Source organism: Lissotriton vulgaris, chromosome 2_1 (assembly GCF_964263255.1).
Source record: "Lissotriton vulgaris chromosome 2_1, aLisVul1.2, whole genome shotgun sequence".
Classification (NCBI taxonomy): domain Eukaryota; kingdom Metazoa; phylum Chordata; class Amphibia; order Caudata; family Salamandridae; genus Lissotriton; species Lissotriton vulgaris.
In genome coordinates, this window is record NC_141687.1 from 51202548 (window position 1) to 51224356 (window position 21809).

A 21809-nucleotide genomic window follows, 5' to 3' on the forward strand; every position below is an offset into this window, starting at 1 on the left:
TGCTCTCCAGAACCTTCCTCCATGCTAATACCGGTTTCTGTGATTGCCGGCACAGTGCACATTCCTAAACGTAGCCATTGGTGCATACTCCGATACACAGTCAGCTCTTGAGTTGTATCTCCGTGCCCATGGTAGTGGATTGAGCCACGGCAGGGGAACGTACAACCTGAACATTTAGGACCTGATTTAGATCTTGGCAGAGGGGAACACTCTGTCTGTCTCAAATGCAAGGGATATCCCATCCGCTGTATTACGATCCCATTATAAACTATGATTGGACTGGATATCCATCACTTTTGTGGCGGAGTATTCCATCCACCAAGATCTAAGTAAGGCCCTTACTCACCGTTCAAATCTTAATATTCACGTTGATTACTGGACTCATTTAAAATAGCAAACAAATGAATCCTATATGATACCTTCCACTACTGTCCAAGCGCTAATCTGAATAGATGGTATTCCCAAATCTGCAGGGCTAGAATAAAACATCTGGGAAGCTCGTGCTAAATTATAGTTTGCTCTTTGGTGCTTCCTTTTACTTTTCAACAAAACAGTGTTTGAGCTATTTCATACAATCTGTTGACACTTTGTGTCTATTTGTGGTGGCGCAGTAAGCTTGATGTCTAGAATGGTATTAATGTAGCACCAGCCCTCCTCCCTCCCAGTAGGCGCTGCTGGGATTTGCCTATAATGAATGTTTGTGTTGTCGTTCTTTGGTACGATGTCAATTGTTTATTATTTTCCTTACCTTTGCAGGGCTTTTCTCTATCCTGCAGACCAGCAGATTGAACTAGAGTACTGGGCAGAAACTGGAGAGTTTGACCCCAGTGAGCTTCATCAGATGAGAATTCAGGACAACAAATTGTTCAGTGTAACCCCTAGATCTGGGAAGCTTAACCCAGGGCAGCAGCAAGCAGTGCGAGTTATGTACAGGTATGTTAGTCAAGGTGTTCCTTGAGCAATAGTGTGTCATGAGTGGATCATTGGGCTCTAAGTATATGTAGTTGTTCTGATGTATGATACCTATAAAACATACTCACAATCATAGCATCTTTCGCACATGAATCCTACTTTGATTGCTACTGCCCAGAGATGGTAATCTTTACATGCACTGTTTTTGTAGCATAAAGTAAAAGGTGACACCACCCAGAAAAGTTGATCAGATCAGCTTTCTAAAGCCTATGTGCACTTTGTGCTGTGTTTGCTCTAGCCAGTTTATGTTTGTTTTACAGTAGAATCCCTTGTGGTTTAGCTTGTCATTCATCCATGTTGTAGGTATTTGTTTTGAATTGCATTAAAGAGGGAGAAGGCAGAGTTTACTCACTATAAAGAGTTTTGGCGCGATTTTTATCTTGGCGGTAATGGTCCCACCATGGTTTTTCAACGGAATAACCGCCTGCCTACTTGATGGTCTGCCCACTGTATTTATTTGTTGTGTTTTTTTAAAGATTTTTTTTATTGATTTCAAATCTTCGAATCGTTACAGACATCGATATTTATACATTTCAGCCTCGATACAACATGTTTATAACACAGGACATTGTACAGTTATTTAGTCACTTGTTTCAAGAGATTGTTCACTATGCTGTCGCAGTTCCATTTAAACAGTTAAGGAGACCCACAGGCACCCCGATATACATTCCATTTGCCTATTTTTTATCCCATTTCTTGAGACATCCTCCAGATTTAAAAACTTTTTTTCTGCAAACATGCACTTATCTAGTTTGCTTGCCCACAGCCTGTGCGATGGTCTTTCTGCCACGCCCCATTTCATTGCTATTGCATGTTTTACTAAGGTATACCCTAAAGTGGCCAGGTGTTGCTCCACTTCTATAAGGTCAGTCACCTCCCAGACATTAAGGAGCCATAATGGTGGTGTAAGGGTTATTTTCCAGTATTGGGGTATCTTTCATAGATTCACATGCCTGAATCATTCCCCGTCACCGAGGCGGGAGTCCCACGGTACCAATATATGCAAAGCAGTGCCTTAGCAAGAACAGTAGTAGGCTAAAAGAAAAGCCAAAAGGCCTAAAACTTAGTAGCCTACCTACCTCATTATATGAAAAGAACTAAAAAATTGTTCCAACCAATTCGCTACCAGCACCCTCTAGAACCTTCCCTGCAGAGGCAGTTCTCCTCAGATTTTCTTAGCACAAGTGGGAAGTAGGGATCCCAAATAAAGAACTGTCTCGCCGGGGAGGAGGGTGGTTGCATGTGAATCTATGAAAGATACCAATACTGGATAACTGTAGTTACAGGTAAGTCAGAATAGCAAGCAGTAAGCTAACATATTGTCATTTGTGATGGTGGGAGACAGGGTTTTATATATATATATATATATTCACTGAAAAAACCATAGGTTTCACACCAGTTATAGTTAGGGATTAGCATTTAAAAAACCTATTAAATTCACTGAAAAAAACATAGGTTTCACACCAGTTTTAGTTAGCTGGAAATTTTACTGACATAAAACCATTGAAATTCCACGTTATAGTTAGTTGGACTCACTATAACCTGCGCGCCTGCAATGCACTGCTGATGACGTCACATATTACAGCACTCATGACATGGTCAGTGACATCTCTCATGACAATTCTGATGACACCATCCTTGTGACAGAGTGACAGACCTCCTTTCAATGTAAAGTAACCCTTGAAACACATTTTCAAAAATAGTAACTAACATTTTCAAAAAAGTGGAGATACCCATACCAGTTACAACAACCAAGTCAGTAATACCACCATCTAATACACATCCACTCATTCACCAACAGTTCAATATAGTCACTTATACATATATTCACTCATCATATCTAGTGATAGACCTATACATCCTGTTACACACCGACAGTCATCCAAAAGTTACTCACACACATATTCACACATGCTAAGAGCCCTGGATGTATATGTATTCACTAAGATACACTTAATAAGCCTGTTAAATAATCAATTTAAAAAAAAACATTCATTAAAACACTTATTTAAACATTTATTCATCCATCGACCTTTACAAATACATATATAAAACATATTGATAATTCAGAAAGACACACATTCACTGGATGGTGTCATAAGTGATGTCATGAGTGATGTCACTGACCATGTCATGAGTGCTGTAATATGTGACGTCATCAGCAGTGCATTGCAGGCGCGCATGTTATAGTGAGTCCAACTAACTATAACGTGGAATTTCAATGGTTTTATGTCAGTAAAACTTCCAGTTAACTAAAACTATGGTTTTTTCAGTGAATATATATATATATATATAAATATATATATATATATATATATATATATATATATATATATTCACTGAAAAAACCATAGGTTTCACACCAGTTATAGTTTATTTATTTATTTATTTATTTATTTATTATAGAGTTTTGTATAGCGCGAACAAGACCCATGGGTATCAGAGCGCTTCACATAGGGTAGGTGAAAAACATAACATATATATAGACAGTAAAAAGAATCACAGATATGAGGTAGATGAGATGCAATCATTCTTGACACATGTGCCAGTGTGATCAAAGTGAGTTGCAGCTCCAATTGTATCAAAAGCAAAGTATATACACATAGGTGAGGTAGATAGTTATAAGTCCCTGAGGGATGCGGTTATAAGGTCATTTAAAGATACCGTTTGGAGGTAAGTTTTGGGCCGTTTCATAACCTAGAATTAGCAAATCTTTATAATATTGATTATACTTCGCCTTTCTGATGTCATAAATGTTCTGAAGGCAAGCAGCAATAGATCAGGGCAGTGATCGATGTTCTTCTCTATTTATATATATATATATATATATATATATATATATATATATATATATATAGTTATATTTATATATATAGTTAGGAATTAATAGGTTTTTTAAATGCCAATTCCTAACTATAACTGGTGTGAAACCTATGATTTTTTCAGTGAATTTCATAGGTTTTTTAAATGCTATATATATATATATAACAACAAATTTCCTGTCTACCCTCCCGGGCACAGAAAAAGGCCATAACCAAGCCTTACGGCGAAACGCGTCGGCTTTTGCTAACCATTGTTGGTGAATAAAAGATTCTGAGCATCCTGGAGTGTCCCGACCTTTTTCTGTGCCCGGGAGGGTAGACAGGAAATTTGTTGTCATATCGTCAAAAAACGCCGGTTTTGAGGAAGGAACCGCCGCAATGCTAAGAGCCCTGGATTACCGGCACTTTGTGCAAATATATATATATATATATCTATATATATATATATATGTATATATATATATATATATATATATATATATATATATATAGATATAGATATATATATATATTCATATATATATTTTTTTTCAGTGAATATATATATATATATATATATTCACTGAAAAAAACATAGGTTTCACACCAGCTATAGTTAGGAATTAATAGGTTTTTTAAATGCTAATTCCTAACTATAACTGGTGTGAAACCTATGGTTTTTTCAGTGAATTTCATTGGTTTTTTAAATGCTAATTCCTAACTATAACTGGTGTGAAACCTATGGTTTTTTCAGTGAATATATATAACATTTCTTTGGCAAAATGAAACCCCTCATTTTGTTCCTTTTCAAATTAAATGTATTAAGTGTTACCACTTTATTCCAATCAAGATGACTTCAGGTGTGCCATACTTTTGTCATAAGTAAGACTGTTAGTGTTCTAGTTGTTCTTTAGAACACTCTGGGACATTCTGTCATTGGGCTATAGGTGGGCTACATCTGGCTGATATTTGGGCTACATTTGGGCTCTTTTGTCTCTGGTGGCCATCTTGGGAGACTGCATATCAGAATTTTTTTAATGAAATATATGAGGATTTGAGAAGTCACTCAAAATGTGCCCTAATTTTTCTTTCTTCAGCACTAATCATAATTTATATGGCAAAATGAACCCCCTCATTTTGTTCCTTTGCAAATTAAATGTTTTAAGTGTTAACACTTTATTCTAATCAAGATGACTTCAGGTGTGCCATACTTTTGTCATAAGTAAGACTGTTAGTGCTCTAGTTGTTCTTTAGAACACTCTGAGACATTCTGTCACTATGGTATAGTTGGGCTACATCTGGCTGATAGTTGGGCTACATTTGTTTTTTTTGTCTCTGGTGGCATCTTTGGGCTACATTGGGCTACATTTGGGCTCTAACATATATATATATATATATATATATATATATATATATATATATATATATATATATATATATATATATATATATATATATATATATATATATATATATATATATATATATATATATATATATATATAGCCCAATGTAGCCCAATATATATTTTTTCAAAGTTAATTTTCGTAAAAACCACTGGAGCACATATCTTGAGACATAGCAAAGGCACATCGGGCTACCAGTCCCTACAATTAGGCAGGCAGGGGGATACGCTTGCAAACTATACAGAAGATACAACAAGCCAAAATGAACAATGACACTGTTACACCTAAATAGCAAATTGGAAAGGGTTTTCCGTGTACTATTAGTCGACGATGTTTCAATCATGCCTGAGGAAGATTTGCCATGTGGGGGGCATAGCAACATGCTGTCTATAAGGGAGTCCCAAAGGAGGCGAGTGCGCCGGGATGGCGGAAGGGCCGTAGTCTGTGATCTCGTGACCCGTAATGTTGAGATGCTGGTCTGTCATGGTACTCATTTCTACCACTCTCTTGTCTTGTAGGCATGATTTTGTTGGCACGGATCGCCTTCCAGTCTTGCTGAAGGTGTCTTACGGTCGGGAGGTTCTGGTAAGAAAATCTGTTTTATCTTATGAAAAAGGCAGAACCACTATTTAAATTAGGAAACATTTTCCTGTACATTATTCATATATGATCACCCTGAACAGATGGAATATTGTTAGCCTAGCACTGATTCTTGCACACTGGGGCCAAGTGCTGATCATTTGTAACTTGAAGGACGTTTTACAAGAAATTAAAAGTGAGCAGTTGTGGTTTATCCTACACCTGGACCCTCACTCACCATCCCTCTTGAGTGGCACTGCTAGGTTTACAGGCACCTGATGCGTAAAGCAGATGAGGACCTTTTGTGGTGAAGTTGAATAGAATCGAAGAATGAATTTTCACCTGCTCTGTCTTTCCTCCTGTCTCCCTTACAGCTGAACTTCATTGGAGTGACAGTGGAGAAGGACCGCCGATACGTCCATTTTACCTCCACGAAGCATCAGTTCACTCCAGTGGCCATTGGCACTGCCAGCCCCCCCAGACAGGTGAGTGCTCGCGTCACAGGTGCAGAATCAGGTGCCTGGGACAGACGGCTGCAAGGAAGCGTTTAGCATCCTTAGTGGGGGATACAAAAACTGTATTGAACAATGCATGGGCATTAAGATTAGGGCTCCCTGTTTTATGGTACTTATGTTTTCTGACACTTCCGTCTGTATTTATCCATATATATTTTCTGCTGATGTTATTTGTACTTATCCATATTTATTTTTGGTTTTGTGAAAAAATGAAGTTGAAACTAGTATATTTTTACATTTATGTTAAAGATAAATATGCTTTCATGCTTGAACGTCTGATAGGTTTCAATGATGAGAACACCAAGAGACGATAAATCAATGCACGTTTATGAAAACATGAACATTTTAGTATCAATGTTGTGCACGTTTACTGTTCTTTAAGCCTCTCTACTAAAATTCCTTTCTTTTTTTAACCCCTCACCTGTCAATCTGCACCGATGGGAAATGTGATTATCAGTTTCATTCCGTTTGATTAAAAACACCAGACTGTGTCTCTATAGGTGAAGAACGAGCCACATAAAGTTAGTATTTCTTGAGAGACCTTTGGGAACAAGTTATTGTGAATCAACCTCCTAATGTCAGGCTTTTATTCCCCCATAATCCCCAATCAATCCTTTGAATGATTGATTGCATGCACACCTGGTCACAGATTGTGATTACTGGACAGCAACGCCTGTATCATGTGCTGTGCCCATTGGTCTACATCATGTACTAACAATGCTTTTTGTTCATAACACTAAATTGTTAGAAGAAATTGAAAGTTCATATTATCGATTGTAAATAGTGTGAGTTTAATAGGAGTGAAGGGAGTGCTGTAGTTGTGAAAGAATATCTCAAAAGCACCATCAAGACAACATATCAGCTTCTACAAGCACGTGTACGTTCTGTGTGTGATTTCTGCAGCCGAATGATTGGATTTAGGGCAATCCTTTTTGTTGACAATTTGTGATCCCATCCATCACTATATGTAGCATACTTGTGCCACCCATCCTCTTCTCCACCAGTTTGTCCTTTAACCAGACTAAATAAAAACATTCCACATACAACCTAGGGTAACTCATTTGTATCTTGGTATCAGTATGGCTATTTGCTAGTCTATTGTGATCAACTATTGCCAGTATTGAGGTCCCTTGTGATGTAAAGGCACTTCAGTGGGATGTAAACGCATTGTTAGGCTTCTGGCTCTTTGCCATATAAAGACATTGGCAGTCATCTATCCTGCTGTCATATTAAACTCATTGGAGATTGCTAGACCATTGTTTCATTTTAGTTTAGTTAATTAACTTGCACAAATAATTAATAGCATAGAATTGGGGGTCTCTGGTTGCCACAGGTATGCACTTGTGACAAGCAGGGACCCTCTCCTCTAAGTCAGGGCAAAGGACTTACTCCTAGAAATAACCCCTGCTCACCCTCTAGGCGGCGTGGCGCGAGCAGACAAGGCTAAACCCCAGAGCACATATGGTTAAGCATTTAGTATAACACACACAATAAACCATCAATCCACCACACAGGGACACAAGACTGTTTGTTCTGTAAAAATATATGCTTTATATATAAACTCTCAAGCAGGCTTGTAAATACAGTCTTTAGGTTTTACACACGGTTCCAGTTACTTTTAAAATGATGCCACAGTTGTTAAATGTCAGTTGTCGTATTAAAAACAGCGTCCCTGCTCCTAAAAACTACTTTGCAGTGCTTAAAAGTGGCCCCACAATAATCCAGGCAATGTATGCAGCGTGCCGACCCCGTTCGTCAATGCTGGTGCGCTTCGTATCGCTTCGGTGCGTCTCGTATTGACCAAAGCAAAAGGGCCTCGCTAACCCTCACGCGTCTCGCGCATCACGCGTACGGCGCGGGTGAGGGAACGAGGCGTACGGAGCGTCGGGTGGCTGTGCGGCTCGTACTGCGGCCGTGAGACAGGCTGAAGGTGTCTCACTGGTACGTGTGCACAGCGTTGGGGCACAAGCGATCACAAGGGGAGCTCGCCTCACGGACTCCGCAGTCCAGAGTGCGGCCCACCAAACAAGGACACAGTACCTTTTTCTTTGTGGGGGTGGGGGGGTCGGCGCTGACAGATGCAGGGGCTAATCTCCTTACGTCGTGGTGTCTTCCAGGGGAGCTGCAGCTACGGCTCGAGGCTTCTGCAGGCGCGGCTCTGGTTCAACCCATTTTTGGAGCACTTTGTTGACAGGAAGCTGCCTTCTTCTATCAAGGTGCAGGGCAGAGATATCAGACGCTCCGCAGGAGGTGGAGCCAGCATTGTGGTGGCAAGGAAAACCTCTATTCAGAGTCAAGGGGCACTCCTCCCACCTTTCCTGGGCGTAATCCCTCTATTCACCACCTGGCAGCCCAGACTGTCTCCTGGGATTCCCCAGCCATGTCACTCACACAAACCAGACAGCAGGTACACCTCCTGGCAGAGGCGGGCTGAAATAGTCAGGCAAGCAAATGCTAACTTTCTGAAAGTAGCATTTGCAAACACAGGATATTAAAATAAACTTTACTAAAAGAAGTATTTCATTATTCTGAGTTCAGGCATATTAAACTTGACTTTCTACCATGTTCCCTTAGTATGCTGGGATTATAGAGTGTAATAATTCCAGCAACCAATTCTGACTTATGAGAACAGGTAGCCTTACAATAGTGAAAAACGAAAATGGCTGTAATTCACTATTAGGACATGCCACACTCATCAGGGCCACACTACCTTATGCTTACAATGCACCCTGCCCTAGAGCCTACCGTAGGGGTGACTCACATGAAGTAAAGGGAAGGTTTAGGCGCTGGCACTTGCCCAGCCAGCATGACAGTACCAGACTGCACGCAGGTTCTGCAGTGGCAGACCCTAGACATATTTTAAAAGGCTGCTTCTGTGGGTGGCGCAACTAGCGCTGCAGGCCCACTAGCAGTATTGGTACTTACAAGCCCTGGCACTCTTGGTGCACTTTACTGGGGACTGACAGTAAATCCAATGAGCCAATCATGGAAATCAATTACAGGTACACTTTACCTTGGAAGCACTTGCACTGCGGCGAAGATTGGCCGTGGCGCAGTGCCCTGAGCAGCGAACACCAGCAAAACATCAGAGGCACATCAGCAAAAAGTGGAAGGGAGACTCACGCCAAGGTGCCAGGTCTAACACATTGCATTAAGGTACATTCATAAACAAAATGTATAAAAAGACACTTTTAAAAAGAAAAGATCATTGAGCAAAATACCAATGTACAACTGCAAACATGGGCAAATTGCGCAAAATAGGATCAATTTAAAGTGCATAATGTCCAAGGGTTACCCATATAAGAAATAAAATAGTGTCTGCCTAAATCTAATCCAGGTCTTAATTAAAAAGGTTATTGTGTCCAAAATGAGTGCTTGTAGAGTTATGTTTATATACTCCAACGTTTTTGCCACTGGCGTTTTGTATACCACTTGTATATCATTGTGATATATACTTACTGGCAGTCTGCTTGGCCCGTGTGACATAAACACACTGGCAGTCTTTTACGCCGTTGTGAATTATACTTACTTGCAGAATGCTAGGCAAGTGTGATATAAAAACTTTGGCAATGTGCTAAGCCAGCATGATGTAAACGCTTTGGTAATCTGCCAAGCCAGTGTGCTGTAAAAGCATTGACAGCCTGCTAAGCCAGTGTGATGTAAATGAATAGCAGTCTGCGGGGCCAGTGTGATGTAAACGCATTGGCAGTCTGCTAGGATAGTGTGATGTATATGCATTGGCAGTCTGCTAGGCCAGTGTGATGTATATGCATTGGCAGTCTGCTAGGATAGTGTGATGTATATGCATTGGCAGTCTGCTAGGCCAGTGTGATGTATATGCACTGGCAGTCTGCTAGGCCAGTGTGATGTATATGCATTGGCAGTCTGCTAGGATAGTGTGATGTATATGCATTGGCAGTCTGCTAGGCCAGTGTGATGTATATGCATTGGCAGTCTGCTAGAATAGTGTGATGTATATGCATTGGCAGTCTGCTAGGATAGTGTGATGTTTATGCATTGGCAGTCTGCTAGGCCAGTGTGATGTATATGCATTGGCAGTCTGCTAGTATAGTGTGATGTATATGCATTGTCAGTCTGCTAGGCCAGTGTGATGTAAACATATTGGCAGTCTGTTACGCCATTGTGATATACACTTACTTGCAGAATGCTAGGCCAGTGTGATATAAAAACATTGACAATGTGCTAAGCCAGCATGATGTAAACGCATCAACAGTCTGCCAGGACAGTGTGTTGTAAACACATCGGCAGTCTGGTTCGCCAGTGTGATGCAAACGAATAGCAGACTGCTAGTTCGGTGTGATGTAAACACATTGGCAGTCTGCTAGGCCAGTGTGATGTATATACATTGACAGTCTGCTAGTTCGGTGTGATGGAAACACATTGGAAGTCTGCTAGGCTAGCAAGATGTAAACACATTCACAGTTTGCCAAGCCAGTGTGAGGTTAACTTATTGGCAGGCTGCGAGGCCAGTATGATGTGAATGCATTGGCAGTCTGCTATGCTAGTCCAGTGTGAGGTTAAATTATTGGCAGACTACAAGGCGAGTGTGATGTGAATGCATTGGCAGTCTACTAGGCAATGCCTTTGTAAAAGTATTTCCACTCTGTTCGCCCACTGGGATATAAAAACCTTGGCAGTCAGCTAGCCATTCTGGCTGTAAGCCCATTGTACCATACTACTACTAACATTACACACCCAAACATCACCAGTCGAGTCAAGGTGCTATGTGCGAGCCTGAAGAAAACCTGTATGTCTTTGCACAAAAGAAGGTAGACTTAATTCCTTTCAAAGATCTCACCAAGACTCATCTACCATAATACGAGCTTCTTATCAAAATCACCAGGAAAAGAAAAAAGAGATGACCAGCTTTACTTATCCTCCATCACAAGAAATACTGAGAGAGGAAACTGGGCCTAAATGTGTTCTCGGAGGGATTATAAAATCTGTCTGGAAGACCTAGGTCTCTACTCTTATTGCCTAAGTCAAGGCCTTTAAACACACACACACGTCTGGATGTCCTGAAAAGCAGGAATGCAATACTGCTCTTATAGCCATATTAGGCCTCTATGCTATACTTAAAGGGACTCCATGAGAAGTAAAAACTACCATACAGATGTATTACCCTCAAATTCAGTATTGCTTGACTGGATATCTGACACAAGAGACTCGCTAGCTTTGTCAAGAGTATCCTTCTAAGGTCACCACTGCCCAGCCAGTCAGTTCTGGAATACGGTCAAAATGAAGTTCACATCCCATAACCGAGAAAAGTCGCAGGTTGGTGTGATGGACAACATCAAGCCTTTGAGCAGTCTTAGCTCTAAATGGTGTTCCCTCACACCCAAAGGAGTAGATTTTATAGTAACCATTCTCTACCATATGTCTGCTCTTTGTAGACCTTCACATCTTAGGGCAGAAATAAAGGTGGAGTTAGGTGGGGGCAGGGACAACCACATAGAGCCTTTAAAGTGGATAACAATAAAAAGTGCATGAGCATAATATTAAAAATGTAAATATCATGTGTAAATATGAAGGAATATGTAGTATTCGCAAAATTATTTGCAAATCCTACATACATAGCATTTTGCGATTCTCAAATAGCGATTCTCTAAAAAATCGCTATTTGAGAATCGCAAAATGTAAGTTTCATACATATGGCCCATAATGCTCTCTAATAGATTAGATTTGAAGGTGATACCACCTAACATTTGTTAGGTAGGTCCAATTAAAAAAAAGTGAGGGCCTTATACTCCTAACTTTTATCATTACTATTATTTTATCTCAAGAGGTATAAAGTCATTTCAGCCTCACCGGCTTTTTCATTCTGGTATGTCCATTCCTGTCACTGATTCCCAATTAATGATGGCTGCTTGCTTTCATTGCAGATCTACGAGCTGTACAATGGAGGTTCCATACCCGTGATATATGAGATTCAGCTGGACCATCTAAGGGACGTGCAGGAGAGCAACTTCCAACATCCCATCTACCAGTGTCTGAATCCACAAGGGGAGATCCTGCCCGGCATGACCGCTCATGTGGAGTGGATCTTCTCACCACTGGAAGCCAAGACCTACACGGTGAGGACACTTTAAATATGTGAAGCTCTGAGATCGCTCCTACTACAAGAAAGTCTAACAGTACCTTCAGTCAAATGAGACATTCTGCCAATAATTGGGTGATAGGTTCAAATGAGTGAAAGGCTCTGGGATCTTCCCTGACTCAGGGGAGGCTAACTAGATTGGTGCTCAGCTGGAACCTTGAGCCTTTAGGTGAGTGAGAGGCTCTGGGATTTGTCCCATCAGAAGGAATCTAAAATATCCACTACTCATCTGGAAACTGCAGCTATCAGATGGGTGAGAGACACTAAGACATGTCCCAGCACAGTGGAGGCTAAGGGGATCTGTGCTGAGCTACAATCAGTTCATTCGATTTCCCGGCCTTTGAGGCTCAATTCATTCTCCCTTTAGCACCCGATAAGAGAATCTGCTTCGGATCTCTGGGCTATTGGCCATTACGCCATATCCTCATGGGAGTCTAATCACAGGCTCTGCTCCTACATTGACTGTAACTTCATACCGTCTCAGAGGAAGACTTACTAGGGGCACAAGGTCCCCACTCCCACATACCATACGGACCTTTTAACTGTGGATACAACATTTACTGTGGATGCCTATTAGTAGGCTGCCTACACCTGACCCAGGCTGCTTTTCTGTTTCTTAGTCCTGATGAAGACCTGTGGTGATGTTTGATAGGAACTCACAATATTAATGGGTCGAAATGTCGACAATAATTATAGGCGTTACGTTGCCTTGTGGGGCATACTTCACGTCCAAGCAGTAAGGATATATGCTTGAACATATATATGTTTCCATCATACACCCTACTGAGTCATTTGTTTACTTTATGTTAAACTGTGTAATATATTTTCGTATTGAATGTTTCTCAGTTTTGATACACCTTGTTATATTGTATTTTTTTGTTAGTGTATACATTACACAATAGCCCGGTGTGCTGTCTTGCTATGTCATTATCTGTATTTTTCCACGATATATGATTGATAATATAGTGCTAGATGTAGGAGCCCTAATACCGGTCGGTAACAGCCGAATTTGGCCGTTACCGACCGGTAGTAGGGTTTTCTAATGTAGGGGGCCTCATTTTTACCGATTCGGTAAAATACCAAATCGGTATATTTACCGATTCGGTAAATCCAGATGTAGCTGGCACTTCAAAGAGTGCCACAGGCCCTTTAGGAGTCGGAATTTACCACCCAATCCTATTGGGTGGTAAAATACCGAATTCCAGTGTACATGCACATCTGTGCATGTACACCTATGCCATGTGACACACAGACATGCCCTTATGGCATGTATGTGTGCCACATGGCACACAAGCCTGCAATTGGGGTGCTACAGGGTGTCAAAGTGACACCCCGTTCCCCCTGCCAGGATTCGGTGTTTACCGATTCAGTAAATACCGATTCGGTATTTACCATTGATTCCTATGGGCTTCAAGGCCCATAGGAATCAATGGGAAATACCGATTCGGTATTTACCAAATCGGTAAATACCAAATCTTACAGAATCGGTAATTGTAAAAGAAAAATTACCTACATCTGCCTACTTCCAATTTACCTACTCTTAAATACCGAATCGGTATGATTCGGTATTTAAGAATAGGTAAATCGGAATTACCTACATCGGGCCCATACTGTGTTGAATTTCATTTTGTTGGTGTCAGTTTGTGTGTTTTTACCTGTTGTGCTGTATGGTGTATTTGGCAACTCCTAGTCAAACAGGAGACGAACAGGTTTTTAAAAAGACATATTGCACTCCCTACAGAACCAAATGTTGCGGCCTAGAGCTTCAATCTGCAGCCTTTAAACCGGCGAGAGGCTTTGGGATCGATCACATCAGAGAGGAGGCTAGAATAACCTGTGCTCAGGCATGCCTTTGATCCATTTTAATAGTGAGAGGCTCTAGGACTGCCCTTCCACAAGGGAGGCTAAAAGAACTGTTGCTGAGCAATGCTCGTTAGATGTTAAAGGGGTGAGAGGCTCTGGGCAGAATAAAAATAATAAGTGAGCACCTTCTTTTCACATGCAGATGTGTTCATTTATTTCACTGAATTCAAACTGAACAAAGCAACGGGGTATACCAAGATCACGCGATGGATGATTGTTGTTGAGGAGCAAATGTTGTGGAAAGGTTGTTGGGACAGTTTTCTTCAAAAGTTGAAAATATTTCTAGATAAAAAGTAAATACACAATGACCTGCTCTGTGACACCGGCAAGCTCCAGATATGGGCCAGGGCGATCCTGTGTTCACACTCTTGAGCTTTGGCGCTGGCGAGGTTGACCACAGGCAGATGTCTAGCCCCCTTCAGGATGGCATGCATTGAACACAGCCCGTGGCAGGTTTTTCTATAATCACAGGGATCAGACTAACACAGCAGACAATTGTCTCCTTCAGTTACGGCCCTTGGGACTGATGTAGGTGGATGCTTGTCTTCTGCAGTTGCGGCCCGAGGGACTGATGTAGGTGGATGCTTGTCTTCTGCAGTTGCGGCCCTAGGGACTGATGTAGGTGGATGCTTGTCTTCTGCAGTTGCGGCCCGAGGGACTGATGTAGGTGGATGCTTGTCTTCTGCAGTTGCGGCCCGAGGGGCTGATGTAGGTGGATGCTTGTCTTCTGCAGTTGCGGCCCTAGGGACTGATGTAGGTGGATGCTTGTCTTCTGCAGTTGCGGCCCTTGGGACTGATGTAGGTGGATGCTTGTCTTCTGCAGTTGCGGCCCTTGGGACTGATGTAGGTGGATGCTTGTCTTCTGCAGTTGCGGCCCTAGGGACTGATGTAGGTGGATGCTTGTCTTCTGCAGTTGCGGCCCGAGGGACTGATGTAGGTAGATGCTTGTCTTCTGCAGTTGCGGCCCTAGGGACTGATGTAGGTGGATGCTTGTCTTCTGCAGTTGCAGCCCTAGGGACTGATGTAGGTGGATGCTTGTCTTCTGCAGTTGCAGCCCTTGGGACTGATGTAGGTGGATGCTTGTCTTCTGCAGTTGCGGCCCTTGGGACTAATGTAGGTGGATGCTTGTCTTCTGCAGTTGCAGCCCTTGGGACTGATGTAGGTGGATGCTTGTCTTCTGCAGTTGCAGCCCTCGGGACTGATGTAGGTGGATGCTTGTCTTCTGCAGTTGCAGCCCTTGGGACTAATGTAGGTGGATGCTTGTCTTCTGCAGTTGCGGCCCTTGGGACTAATGTAGGTGGATGCTTGTCTTCTGCAGTTGCGGCCCTTGGGACTGATGTAGGTGGATGCTTGTCTTCTGCAGTTGCAGCCCTCGGGACTGATGTAGGTGGATGCTTGTCTTCTGCAGTTGCAGCCCTTGGGACTAATGTAGGTGGATGCTTGTCTTCTGCAGTTGCGGCCCTTGGGACTGATGTAGGTGGATGCTTGTCTTCTGCAGTTGCGGCCCTTGGGACTGATGTAGGTGGATGCTTGTCTTCTGCAGTTGCGGCCCTTGGGACTAATGTAGGTGGATGCTTGTCTCCTGCAGTTGCGGCCCTTGGGACTGATGTAGGTGGATGCTTGTCTTCTGCAGTTGCGGCCCTTGGGACTAATGTAGGTGGATGCTTGTCTCCTGCAGTTGCGGCCCTTGGGACTGATGTAGGTGGATGCTTGTCTTCTGCAGTTGCAGCCCTTGGGACTGATGTAGGTGGATGCTTGTCTTCTGCAGTTGCGGCCCTTGGGACTGATGTAGGTGGATGCTTGTCTTCTGCAGTTGCGGCCCTTGGGACTGATGTAGGTGGATGCTTGTCTTCTGCAGTTGCGGCCCTAGGGACTGATGTGGGTGGGTGCTTGTCTTCTGCAGTTGCGGCCCTTGAGACTAATGTAGGTGGATGCTTGTCTCCTGCAGTTGCGGCCCTTGGGACTGATGTAGGTGGATGCTTGTCTTCTGCAGTTGCGGCCCTTGGGACTGATGTAGGTGGATGCTTGTCTTCTGCAGTTGCAGCCCTCGGGACTAATGTAGGTGGATGCTTGTCTTCTGCAGTTGCAGCCCTTGGGACTAATGTAGGTGGATGCTTGTCTCCTGCAGTTGCGGCCCTTGGGACTGATGTAGGTGGATGCTTGTCTTCTGCAGTTGCAGCCCTCGGGACTAATGTAGGTGGATGCTTGTCTTCTGCAGTTGCAGCCCTTGGGACTAATGTAGGTGGATGCTTGTCTCCTGCAGTTGCGGCCCTTGGGACTGATGTAGGTGGATGCTTGTCTTCTGCAGTTGCGGCCCTTGGGACTGATGTAGGTGGATGCTTGTCTTCTGCAGTTGCGGCCCTTGGGACTAATGTAGGTGGATGCTTGTCTCCTGCAGTTGCGGCCCTTGGGACTGATGTAGGTGGATGCTTGTCTTCTGCAGTTGCGGCCCTTGGGACTGATGTAGGTGGATGCTTGTCTTCTGCAGTTGCGGCCCTTGGGACTGATGTAGGTGGATGCTTGTCTTCTGCAGTTGGGGCCCTAGGGACTGATGTGGGTGGGTGCTTGTCTTCTGCAGTTGTGACCTTGGAGGCATATATAGGCAGATGCTAGTCATAGGCAGCGGTGGCTCTGGAGGTCAATGCACCAGGTCGTTTGGGTGGCAGTGGCATCACTAGGTGTTTGTGGGTTGATGGTGAGAATGCTTGGCTGCATGGTGACATCTTGTTGAATACTAATTTGCACAACTCATGGTGGAAGATATAATGGAAGACTGGTGGACCCTCGAGACTTTGGGCCAGGACCAGCTTTGCTTCCTTTCAACAATCAGCTGCTTCTGGGTTCCCCACACCTTGAGAACATGCTGGGCTTCTCCTCTTGGACAGTATCTCCTCCCGCAGGGCCAGGCACTCTCATTCCATCTCTAAGAAGGCGTGTTTCTAGGCACTTAGGTAGTCCATCAGCTTTTCCAATAAGTTGCAGTCTTCAGGTGATGTTATGTCACCTATCATGGAGACACCAACTCTGGCTGGGGAACACTGGCTCCCTTGATCATAAAGGATTTGGATTCCACTTTAATAAACAGTTTCCAGACGTGGGGTATGGATCCACTGTCTCTGGCTTTAGAGCCAGTTTGAGTTTCTCTTTAAAATGTCATTTTCAGGCTACTGTGCAGACATAGCTATGGTGCAAAGTGATGATTGTCACAGCAGGTAGCAATGTGTCTGGCTACAGAGAGGAGTGTGAGAACAGTAAGGTGTGAGTACTCTGCACCTGCCTGCCATCACCTTCCTGAAGCAGTAATCGGACACCGACAAAAGGACAGGCCCTGCTAAGAAATGTCCTTAACTTGAACAACTGCAATTGCAGTCCCACTTTACACCCCCTACCATCAGCCCAATTGCGGTGCTTATAAACAACTAATCAGCAGCCTTTATTTTTAAGGGTTGCCCTGTCTCCATCCTCATCACTTAAGTGCCTAGGTCTCTACCATCCAGTACAGGGTTGCAGGCAATGTACTTCCCCTGAATGGAGAAGCTTTCGTCACCTTCCACACTGGCCTCAGAAGTCAAACTTTTATAACACAGAGTCTACAGATGTAGTGGGCATACACCCATACCCGACATAACCAGGGAATGTCAGCGTAAGGTTCTGGGTTTCACATAACAAAGGAACTTTGCTCATTGGATGCCAGTAGACTGTGCTGTCACTGACATAGAGAAAAAGACCTGGTCACACTATGATTTTACAAAACACACTATGCTTGTACCCTGTAGGTCATAGCTAAGCATGGGCGGAAAATCCGTTCCGCTCGCGGATTTTGCTGATTTTTGGTAAATTCGAAATCCGCGAGATTCGCGAATTTCCCGCAAAATCCGCGAGCGGAACGGATTGGGTCAAAAGTTCCAGCGGACTTTTTGTAACTATTTTAGAATGGCGCCGGCAAGCTGCCAGAGCCTCTAAAAATTCAATTCAGTTACACAATCATTAATCACCCCAAACTTGGGGTGATTAATGACTGTGTAACTTAATTTGACCTTCAACTCAAGCACCTGCTATACTTTATCTATTAGTGCTTCCTGTTGAAGCTGATTTATGGCTGAGGGCAGAAGGGCACAAAGTGGGACAGAGGGCATGAGTTAGGCAGAGGGCAGAAGGGCACAGAAACAAGTGGGGCAGAGGGCACAAACAAGAGTGGGGCAGAGGGCAGAAAGGCACAAAAACAAGTGCTACAGAGGGCAGAAGGGCATAAAAAACTAGAGGGTGGCAGTGATGAACCAGGCAAAAAAAAAACAGCGAACACGCAAAGCGCCCCGCGAATATGCAAAGTTCCCCGCAAACACCAGCGAACACGCAAAAATAAAAAATCCGCAAATTTTCGCGAATTTTGCGGATTGCGAATTCGCAAAATTCACCCATGCTTAGTCATAGCACATGTCTTGTACATCACATTCTCCAGCATTGGATCTCATATATTCACACACTTGAATCATTCCCTATCATCAGTCTGGCAATTCCCAGTAATCTTAACTAACAGTAAACAGTGTTAAAATGGCCACAGGCCTCAAGAACCGTGATTGATTAGTAGAACATCTACCTCATTTGAAGCAACCCAAGCTTCAGCCAATGAGTTAGAAGTTGGTTCTTCTACTCGCTCTAGAGGCCATAGCTCGGATTTCTACCTCCTAGCACATCATGTGTGAGGGAATCCCCGTAGGAGATCTCTGCTCTAAACTCTCCGTAGAATTTTTATTGTTATTTTTTTCTGGTCTACCCTGGGACTGAACCCGCCATACCCTTAGATTTCAGAGTACTGCAAGTTGCTTTTTAAGGTAAACTCCTTTTTTCTAACCAATGGGACCTTTTTTCTGTCATCATGATTAACAGCGAGAACAAATCTATATTGAAATCTTGTTCTACCGGTGGACAGAAAAATCTTTATACTGTTGATCCACATTATTATTATTTTATTATGTGTATGTGTAAAGTGTGCTATCCCTTGCAAGGGTATCCTGGTGTGTGTGCGTAACCTTGGGTAGGTTGGTTAATTGAAAAGTCAGGTCTTCACACTTCTTGCAAATTTCAAGAGAGGATGAGGCTCTGATTTGGAGTGTGAGGTCATTCCACACTTTTGGAGTGATATAAGAGAAGGCCCATCCTCCTAATCTGGTTCTGTTTATGCAGGGGATGTGTGCGAACAATGTATTCACCTTTATCCTGCTCATAATCGTATGTGCTGTGATATATGTAGGACTTTTCCTTCCTAGACTCTGAAGGGCAGGAAGAGGAAGTTGGCTCCTTATCTGTTGGAGAGTACAACCAAATATGATTGCATCAAAAGTGTCCCACTAAGTACTTCACAGAGATATCACAAAAAAGGAGGAAGAATGTAGGGGTTCCAGAGCTGGACTTATTTTCTAAAACACTTGCAGCAACATCCTTACAGAAAAATACTGGAGTTACTTCTGAAAAACACTTTAGGAGAGGAGTTTATGTAAAAATCCTGCACATAAATGTAATTTCTATGAAGACCAACCATCATTTAAAAAGAAAAGTCCTTCGCCATTGACGCAAACCCCCATCATCGATGACAACCATGAAAAAAACCTTGACGCAACAGTGGCATTGACAGCACTTAACGACCACTACAAGGGTGTCACTCCTTCCGTGCCACTACCATCGATGTTGACTGCCTCCATGATAGCACCATTTTCATCCTCACCATCAACTAAGACACCATTGAGCTCGACAATGTCGACAACAGCTTTTCCTGCACCTTTCTTTTCTCCCATCAATGTAACAGCTTGTTTACCTACTCGAATACTAGATTTAATAGTACAGGAGAATCTCAGCGATCTGTCAAACAATGATTACAGTCCTAGGCATCTGGATGTGTGTTACTTGCCTTAATTTGAGGAATTAAAATACAATGAGGAACCTTTTCAGGAGTATGTGTATCAACCACAGGGTCCCACACTGAACAGTGCATGTTCCTATGTACCTCCTTGTTACATGAGGAAACCTGAAATTTTACAGGTGCCAGTAGCATTGTTATCAACTTTTCAACAGATGATAGACACCTTTCAGAGATTGCTGCCTCAGCACTCTTAGGGCGAGTCTACGCCTACTCAAACCATGGTGCCAGCTTTACCTACTGTACCTCCTTCTCTATCACCTACAACTTCACCACCATCGCTACCTCCACAAGAACCATTTACCAGAGTTATCAACAGTCTACTTGTCCCGAGAACTCCTAGACACATTGGGAAGAAGACCTATATAACTCTGTGCATTCAGATTTCAATGAGGAAGATGGTCAACTTCTATTAAGAAATGATCACGGTAATGAGGAATGGCAGGACTACGTCATTACTAAGGAAGATGATAATTCACCCACCCAACCAGATTCTCCACCAGACGATATAGCACACTTGTGTGCACTGAAAGAGAGGTCCACCAAGTAGTTCAGTTTACCAATGACTTTTTTAGAGAAGCAATGCATCCTTTATGACTTTGAGGAGCAGCCTTGCAAGGCCATAAAAACCATACCTCTAATGGATTTCATCTGGTTAGGAGGGCTAAAACTGATATGAAAATGCCGGCTATGGCCCCGACAGTGATACCACTAGAGAACAAGTATATGGTGCCAGATTCGCCCAGCCTACCTTCCTGGCCAACCAAAGCCAGACTCGGTCATTACATTAGCAACCCAGCGAAGATCAAAGAATCTGATCACACCATGGTCTACTCCTCTAGACAGAGATAGTAGACTAATAGTCAATTTAGGCCACAGGATAAGTTATGTGTCAGCAACATCCTTTAAAGCTGCATATTCTTTAGCAATCTTGGGGCATTATGATGCTCAATTGTGGTACAATATCTCGCCACTACTTGAACTCAACACAGAGGACAAGAGGACAAAAAAGAAGCTGTGAAGGCTCTTCTTAAATAAGAAGAGATAACATCAACAGTCATTATAGATGCAGAAATGGCTGTACTGAACGCAGATTTACATCAGCTAGCAGATACAGCTGTTTTGGGGAGGCAGGGATGGCTTAGGACCATAGCTTACTGTCCAGAGGTAAACACAAAGATCCTTGACATGCCATTGGATGGACTCATGGGAAATATATACATGAGGCCTTCCAAAGCATTAAGGTAGATACAGATGCAGCAAAATCATAGGATTACTGCAATATAGAGGACCCAGCTCATTCACATTGTGTGGCGTATGCAGATCCCAAGCCTACAGGGGAGATTTCAGTCAATATGGAGTTCAGGGATGACCATACTATCCCCAACAGCAAACCGTTATGACCAGCGATATACCCCCAACCGCAACCAAAGAAAGGAATAAGTCAGACTGTATGGACAGAAAAAGTGCTCCTCTCAATGATGCTATGACAGGGCTTGTCTCTCTTCAGGTGCCCCCTTCCATCTCAATCTCAGCAAGTAGGATGAAGAATTTCTCTATTTGTCCCCACAGCAGACCAATGGATACAACAGTACATTCCAATTTCCATTCAAATTGTGCAAAAACCTCCTGTCTGCCCAT

At 43.0% G+C, this 21809-nt stretch overlaps 1 protein-coding gene across 1 annotated transcript in view; it reads left to right on the plus strand.

The window, feature by feature from the left end:
- The window catches only part of CFAP65 (cilia and flagella associated protein 65), a 464473-nt gene that overhangs the window by 333430 nt on the left and 109234 nt on the right, over positions 1-21809 (plus strand). The window contains exons 20-23 of the mRNA XM_086954439.1: positions 757-933; positions 5698-5764; positions 6133-6243; positions 12177-12368. Coding sequence (XP_086810565.1) covers positions 757-933; positions 5698-5764; positions 6133-6243; positions 12177-12368 — 547 coding nt within the window. The remainder of the gene's footprint in view (positions 1-756; positions 934-5697; positions 5765-6132; positions 6244-12176; positions 12369-21809) is intronic.